The sequence below is a fragment of the Chenopodium album genome, chromosome 23 (assembly GCF_948465745.1).
Source record: "Chenopodium album chromosome 23, dcCheAlbu1.1, whole genome shotgun sequence".
Taxonomy (NCBI): domain Eukaryota; kingdom Viridiplantae; phylum Streptophyta; class Magnoliopsida; order Caryophyllales; family Amaranthaceae; genus Chenopodium; species Chenopodium album.
In genome coordinates, this window is record NC_137856.1 from 29,370,268 (window position 1) to 29,379,038 (window position 8,771).

General features: G+C 36.4%; 1 protein-coding gene across 1 annotated transcript; it reads right to left on the reverse strand.

The window, feature by feature from the left end:
• Positions 1-509: 509 nt before the first annotated feature.
• Positions 510-6,025, reverse strand: LOC145607314 (disease resistance protein RGA2-like). The gene is made up of 3 exons (XM_081663012.1): positions 2,669-6,025; positions 1,755-1,829; positions 510-1,105 (listed from the first exon to the last, which is right to left on the reverse strand). Exon 1 carries the CDS (start codon positions 6,023-6,025, stop codon positions 5,027-5,029), a length of 999 nt encoding a protein of 332 aa, XP_081519138.1. The 3' UTR covers positions 510-1,105; positions 1,755-1,829; positions 2,669-5,026.
• Positions 6,026-8,771: the final 2,746 nt, after the last annotated feature.

Sequence of the window (8,771 nt, forward strand, 5' to 3'; positions counted from 1 at the left end):
ACCGGCATTTGCCATGCTCAACACACCAAGTCCAACATGTTTCACTGCAAAATATAAAATAAAGATTAAAAAATCAGATTACAAATTCAGAGATACAAAACTTTCAGAAGTCATAATTTACAAATGGGGTGGAGCAATCTCACACCAAGTAACACATTAACGTCTCAACCCACTTTAAGCAAATCAACTGAATAATTGTATCATATATTCATTATTCCCTTTGTGCTACACTTACATGTAAAGTTTTCATCTTCAAATTTGGCATCATAGATGTTTATTGCTCCAGTTCCCTGAAAGAAGCAGGATTTTTAACTCAGTCACTTAATGTTACTGATCCTAAAACAAAGCCACCAAGGTAAAAAGATGGGGATAACAAGTTAACAACTCACATCTCTTTCAGTGAAGTCCCCTCCTTGAATCATGAAAACTTTAATTATGAGGTGAAAGTGGCTCCCCCTTGTAACCATAGCCTTTCTCACCTAGAAATAAAAAATATATATCAGGCGTCAACCATTAAGATAGCATAACCCTCATTTGTAGCAAGGATTAAATATCAGAAGAACAATCTTACTTCTAGTCGTTTAGAATTATTAAGTCTTGTTTAAGAAAGGAAAAGAATATTCTGTGAGTGAAGTTCAAGAATGGTCTTCCTCCTGTTTTGTTATAAAATTTATTTTGGATGAATTTCTATCCGACAATCTGTTTCTTTTGAACATAGTGGAACTACAACCTCTTGTGCCATAAGCCCGCATTACTACATTGTAACTGACTTAATTGGATTAAAATGCCTTTCAAATTTTTTTCAATACACCAAATTATCCTGAAAAAAGTTCAGAGAAGGTTCGTTTACTTAGTTGAAAAGGTAATCTTCATCACATTACATCTTAGAGCAGATTACAGCAGATACACATAGCAGATAGATAGGAATCACAAGATGCAGGACAAAATAACAGATAAAATCTACTTGTGCACAGGGCACGGAAGTTCGCAGCAGTCTTGGGACAACATCTCTAAATAAGCCCATAACAATTCTTCCCGCTGGCTCTCCACCAATGTCTACCTCAAAGAAGACTTTTGTCGTCACTTATGACAGCACATCTTGAACCTGATCACAAAGTAAATGTTATATCAATAAAGGACCATGAAAGAAAATATAATCTGCATAACAATAAGAGTTACATAACGTAATCAAATAAAGAACAAAGTTATGAAGATTTGACGCAGAAAATTAATGTCCAAAACATGAAATAATAATTGTTGGCCACCAACACTTGCAAGTCACAGACCTAATCTCAATGGGGCTATTTAAACCAAATTTCCAAATTTTAGAGACATTACTCTTTCCTAAACTGTTATAGCTACCAACCGAGATGGCGGGAAATTTACTTCATATTAGCCATCAAACTTTCACAAAGATAAACCAGTTTATGCATACAGTCACACAGAAGTAGCAGTGGTAGCAGGATGTTTGATAGTGGAGTAAATGACTTTTCAAAAAAACAATTTATCACATATAAGCATAACCAAGTTATACTTAAATATTACTTGATCGTACATTTGGTAAATTTAACCAAAGTGTTAAATTAATACCAGTTAAATGGGTCTAGAAGAACCTAGATTCATTCCATAATTTAAAATTCCATTTAGAAACCCCTAGTTCAATTGATAAATATGACTGACCTCAACATTCCACGGTCACACATCATATGCACCATAAACAGTCTTATGATATTATAACTGTAGGATTGACTTACCCCATGTCAGCTGTTATTAGCCCCGAGCACAAAATTATAACTGCTTTAAGACTTGGTTGTGCGTCCTGTTGAAGACTATACAGAACAGACATAAGTCAGAGCCGTCTCCGGTGATTAAGAGGCATGTGCTAATGACAAAAATTAGGCCCCTAAAATCTATAAACGACAAATTTATAATAGTAAAAAGTTTATTAATTATTATAGGAAAATGTTATACATAGCCCTTAAGGCTACATATAAGCATTGAATACGCACTAGAAAATTGTGTAAAGTTAGGAAATTATAAAAATATAAACACTAATTACACAGATTTACGCGTGTTTTTTGTCATAAATTTCTAATTTTATACAATTTTCAAGTGTATTTAATGCTTATACACCATTGAATATGCACTAGAAAATTGTGTAAAGTTACGAACTCATGTCTTCCCATTGAGTTCTTAAAATTGTATAAAATTAGGAATTCATGACAAAAACACGCGTAAATCAGTGTAATTAGTGTATATATTTATGATTTCCGAACTTTTTACGATTTTCAAGCGTATATATGTAGCCCTAAGGGCTATGTATAGCATTTTCCATATAAATATATACTTCCTCCGTTTCTTTTTACTTGCAACACAGCCTTGTGGCACGTGTTTTGAGGTCGGGTTTATGTAATGTAAACGGATAAATTATTCATTATAATTTTTACAAATGATACTTAACCCTATTCTAATCTTCGTGTAAAAATTATATTGATAAAATCACTCGTTTACCCTCACTAATCATCTCCTAAAACTGCGTGCCCAAAAGGTGTGTTGCAAGTAAAAGAAAACGGAGGAAGTATATAGATTACAATTATTCAAGAGGGTGAATTGAAAAAGACAGTGATGAATAAATATATAAATAAGAAGATAAAATATGTCAAGTTACCTTCACTTGTTTTGTATGTTTGTGGTGACTGTTCGTATCCCAGATTTGGGATGTGGCATATATTAGGCCAGTCTTCCCCGTCTGGATTCCGGCATCTATCCCTGAGTTCAGAGCTGGGGTTTATTAATTTAAGTGTAGTGAGGGAGGTGAGTTGTCGCATTGCTTTTGGCAATGATTTCAGTTTTTTGCAGTCTTTAATTTGAAGAAATTGCAAAGATTTCAGGGAGGTGACGCATTCCCCTAAGTCCTCCAATTTAGTGCAAGAATCAAGAATGAGGGAAAGAAGGGATGTCAAGTACTGAATCCCCTTTGGTAGTATTACATCCTCTAGGCGAAAAAGTATTTCAATGGAAGAAAGAGAGTAAAGAGATTTCCAGGGTATGTCTTTTAAAATAATTGTTGATAATTTGAGAAATTTTAGGTTGGTGAGATGCTCCATTCTAAGATTCTCCAATCCCCTGCACTTTTCAAGATCGAGTTTTTCAACAGAATAGGCACAGCCTTGAAACCCCTCCCTAATTGTTCCCAAATTTTCTATGTTGATCAACTGCAATAAAACAATGCTTCCCGCAAACTCCTTAAAAACATAATTGGGAACGCATGAATTATCTATATACAACCTCTCCAAAGCGATTGGATTGCTTTCAACACCACCGCCTCCTTTCATACACAATTCAAGTGCCTCATTGACTTCCCAAAGAATCAGTTCTTCTACATGTGGACATGGAGGAATGTATGTCAATCTCTAGCAATACCGAACATCCAACATACCAAGCCGTGGAAATGATGGAATGAAAACAGTTTCCTCCATCCATCTTATATCTCTCCACCATCCCTTTAATTTTGGCATTTCAAATAGCTCTAAATTCTCAAGAGACGGGAAGAATTTCATTGATGGAGATGGTGCACCACCCTCTATGTACTCAAAATTCTTACACATCCCAAGTTTAATATCTTTGAGATGACAAAGCTGACTCAGTGATGGTGGCAGATACTGCAACTCATCACAATATATCAAGAAGATGCTCACAAGCCCAGACGCCAAACTTGGCAATTTTGTACCACCATAAAAGCACATACCAAACTCGCTAAATTGATGGTTAAAGAATAAGCACTCCAGCACTGACTCCAGATATTCTACATTAAGTGCTTCTAAGCTACACTTCAGCTGCAAAGACGCTAGTTCGACTTTTACAACCACACAATCCCGATTTTGCGTACTGTCTATTTTTTTACCAAGGATAACGTCGAGTGTACCTCTGAGGTTATTGATGAGTGCTTTCAAGTCTATAAGCTTTCCTTTTTTATCTTGCTTCAGTTCATCATCATCCCTAACCACTATAAACATCGGTAGTTTGTTCAGATTTGTTAATTTACCCATCCCTGCTGGCATATAAGTCAAGCTCTCACATCCACATATATCCAACACCTAAGATTTACTAGTCTACTTGTGTCCTTAGGCAACTCCTTTAGACTGCTACAACCACACAAATTCAAAGTTTCCAAATTGTAAAGATTGGTGATTGATTGAGGAAGCATCTCTAAATAAGTATTACCTGACAGATCAAGGTACCTCAAGTGCAATAATTTACCTAGTTTGTCTGGTATGTATATGTTTCTAGTCCCAAAAAAATCCGGCAAATAAAATACCCTCAAACGGCTACACTTGGAAATAATTGCGTCCACAACACTCATCGGAATATTATACATTTTATCCCCATTATTCAAAAAAGTATGTAGTGTCTTACTTGGACTATTACTTGAACTTAACCAATTAGTCAGATGTTCATCATTAATATCATCAATAAACACATGACGAACTTTCCGGCCTTCAACTTCATGTGAACTAGAAGCAGTCGATGTCAAAGTTTCCTTCCCAGCTACTTTTCGAGCAAGGTCATGTATGAGATCATGCATTTTGACTGACTCAACTTCACCAAATTCATTATGCTCAACGTCTTGGAAAAAAACACGTATGCAATAAAACTGAAAAATATCTTTCACCTACATCTTCCATGTTCTCTGTTTCAGAACTTGGAACAACAAGATATCCTTGGGCCATCCAAAGCCTAATTAGCATTTCTTTTTGAATGCGGTAGTCCTCAGGAAAGACTGAACAAAAGCTAAAGCAACATTTCAGCTTAGGAGCAAGATGATAATAGCTAAACATCAATGTTGGCATAATGCCGTCCACACCATCATACATGTTAGCCAAATCAATTCTTTTTAAAGACTGCCAAGTTGATATTGATTACGCAACAAACTAGCTATGACCCTTATGGAGAGAGGCACATTTGCACACTTTCTAACAATATCTTAACCGACCTCAACTAGACTAGTAACGACTTTGTCTTCCCTTTATCCAAGAGAAATTTCCTTGAACAATTCCCAAGATTCCTCTTTAGAGAGACCTTTTAACTCATACATTGGATAATTTCCATTCCCAATAGCTCTTGCCACCCTTTGGCTGCGGCTGGTCACCAAGATTCTACTTCCCTTACCACCTAAATTCAAGAAGTTTCTCAACTCATCCCATACTCCACCATTCTCAGACCACACATCATCTAAAACAAGGAGAAATTTATTCCCTTCAATCTGTTCTCGAAATTTTTTGTGCAGGCCCTCAAATCCTAGCTCCTCATTCACCTCAAGCATCTTACCTAGGATATATTTTGTGTCAAAATTTACAGACACACAAACCCAGTACCTATTTCCTTGAAATGCCTCTTTAATCCGCAGATCATTAAACACAAGTTGGGCAAGAGTTGTTTTCCCTAACCCGCCAATCCCCACAATAGTCACAAAAGAAACATTCATCTCCAAGTCATGTTTTAACAACAAATCCACAATGGCCTCCTTGTCACCATCTCTCCCAATTATACTCTTTTCATACACATAAGAACAAGTTTCCTTTTTACTCTTGACAGGCTTATACAACTCACTAAACCCAAAGTTACTATGATTTGCAGCTAAGCTATCCAACTTTACCCTAAGCTTCTTAATCTCTCGAGACATATTAACAGCAAATAACAGTTGATTCTTAGGAGAGAAGAAACGGCGTACCTTCTTGGAGATTTTAGTACCAGGCTTGTGAGCGATGGTATTAAATTCATCCAACAGATCATCCGCATCATAGATAGCATACTTGAGATTCTCGACCCAATTTTGACCTTCGTTGCTGAGCTCTTGGCACTTGGAGTCGGCATCTATGAGGAAAGTCTTGATGGTTTTGACAGTGTCGAGCAACTTTTGAAGTTCAGATTCATACTTATAGATGGAGCATAGCTTTCGCACTTCTGCACACTGCAGTGTTGCAAACAACGTCTGAGCAGCAGTGAGTACCAAAGCGACATCCATTTGTAGGTAAGACAGAATAAGCAGTGAAAAGGATGAAACTACAATAAGAATGATGTTAATTCTTTTTTGTTTGTAAGAAATGCGAGCCGTACTATCGTCTTTATATAACGAGCTAGCCTTAGCTTAGTCAACTGCATCACTTCAATCATAAGATGCTCAACGACTTCGTACATATGATACAATATTTTACCCTACATTCACATGCTGTTTAATTAAAAACTTACATTTCCCAATAATAAAAAAAATGTACCCTTTAATCAATTCAAAAGATGCTTGACAACTCCATTTGTTCCCGTTAATTACTTCATAATATGCTTTACGATTCTGCACAATATTTTACACTACATTCACATGCAGTCTCTATTCCACCAAAAAAAAAAAAATACCCTCGAAAACTTAAAATAGTACTCCATCCGGCCTTAGTTCCTAAAGAAGGCTATATTTGATTAGGTGATTAGATTTCACACATACCAACTTACAAGTATTATTATGACATTAATTTCACGTTAGAAATAAGGAAAATTCATTAAAAACCATCTTATAAAAGACAAATTTTGTAAAACACCATATCATAAAAAAAAAAAAAAAAAAAAAAAAAAAAAAAATATATATATATATATATATATATATATATATATATATATATATATATATATATATATATATATATTTGTCAAAGCACACCTGATTTAAAATTTTTTCTATATATTTCCATCACTTCCCGGATTCCGACCTTTGACTAGACCTGGCAAACAGGTCATTCGGGTCGGGTTCGGGTCGTGTCAATTCAGGTCGGGTCAAGTTCGGGTCAGCAAATGTTCGGGTCGGGTTCGGGTCGACTCGGGTTTCGGGTCAAATTCAGGTCAGCACTTCGGGTCAAGTTCGGGTCAGGTCAAGTTCGGGTCGGGTCAATTCGGGTCGAGTCTTTTCGGGTCGGGTCAATATTTAGGATCAATTTTCGGGTCAATTTCGAGTCGGGTCAATTTCGGTCGAGTCAACTCGGGTCGGGTCTATTCGGGTCAAGTTTGTGTTGGGTCACCAAAATAAATTCACTTAAAAAAAATAGTTGGAAAATAAAGTAAAATCGTTTAAAAAAAAAAAAAAATCGTGAGGACCTATTACTTAGAAAATAAAGAAGCCTTAAAACAAGTAATTAACCATTTCATCATATTCTCTTATTATTCGGGTCAATTCGGGTCGGGTTGATTCGGGTCAATCAATTCGGGTTAAAGTTGGGTCGGGTCACTTCGGGTTTCGGGTCATTTCGGGTCGGGTCAAGTTCGGGTTTCGGGTCAATTTCGGGTCAGGTCATTCGAGTCGGGTCACTTCGGGTCATCGGGTCATGTTCGGGTCAACTCCATTTCGGGTCGAGTTCAGGTCGGGTCGGGTTAGTTTGAGTTCGGGTCATTTTCGGATCAATGATTTCGGGTCAACTTCAGATTACGGGTCGGGTTATTCGGGTCGGGTCAATCGGGTCGGGACAGGATTGCCAGGTCTACCTTTGACTGCATTTCCCCGGTGTCACACCCATCATCTGCTAATTTTTCCCCATTTTCCCTCCATTCTTTCCTCTATCTGCTTCGCATCGCTTCGTTTACTCCTACCTGCAACTCGTCTGCCATCAATTCTTGGAGGTTGAATTCCACAGAACAATTTTTGTTCCTTCTTGGTGAATTAACAAGAGTTATCCTACCTAACAACACACCTCGTAATCAATTATACATTGCAAAAACACAAACCCTAAATTTCGCATACTACAAATTCGAATAATAAGGAAAGCCTAATCAACTTCATAATTCGAATTCGTTTGTATACAAACCCTAATTGTCGAAAACCTTTAATTGCTTGTTCAAACTTTACAAAATAAAGAAATTCGTATAAAAACTTGCCTGAATTGCGTCTGGCGTTTGCGTTCATTCCGAATTTTGATGTGCGAGATCTGAGCTTCAATGGTGAAGTTGAAGTCGCTGTGTGCTTCAATTTGGGTGGATAAAGAGATGCGAAGCAGAAAAAGGAAAGAATGGAGGGAAATGCAGCCAAAGGTTGATATCGGAGAGTAGTAGGAATTTACCAAAATTATGAGATGGTTTTTAACAATTTTTTTTTTTGTCTTTTATAGGTATATTATAAAATGGGCTTATGAATGCTCTGAAGCGTTAGACAAGATAGCTAAAATAAAATATAAACATTAATTACATTAGTCGGGAACCGGTGCAGTGCATAACTTAGCCAATTTGAATTGTAATTTTAATGATTGTCGTATTTGGCTTGAAGAGTATCCGTTGAAAATATAGGCTATTTGTAAGAGCAAACACAACGGTTAACCATAGTTAACCATAACTTTTTGGTTTTTTATTTTCTCTCTCCTACTTTTACCCAATCTCAACCCCACAATTTCACTCTTTCTCTCTCCTAATTTAAATGAACCCCACCAAGGACAAATATTAAAAGCAAAAAGTAGATTATTTTAATCTATAACCCAATGTTGATAACCAGGTTATTGTGGTAACCTGGTTACTACGAACTTACGAAGTACAATTTTTCCACAAAATTTTCTTATACTGTGTGTTTGCTTTGTGTCAAAAAAAGAATTACACTAGTCTACGCGTGATTTTGCATGTATTTTCAAATTAATACCATTTTATGAACTATTTTAAAGGCTTATCAAATGCCCCAGAAGCCTTTACTCTTCCATAGTTGCTGAAGATAAGGGACTAAAAGCACACATATATCAAAGTTTAGAACC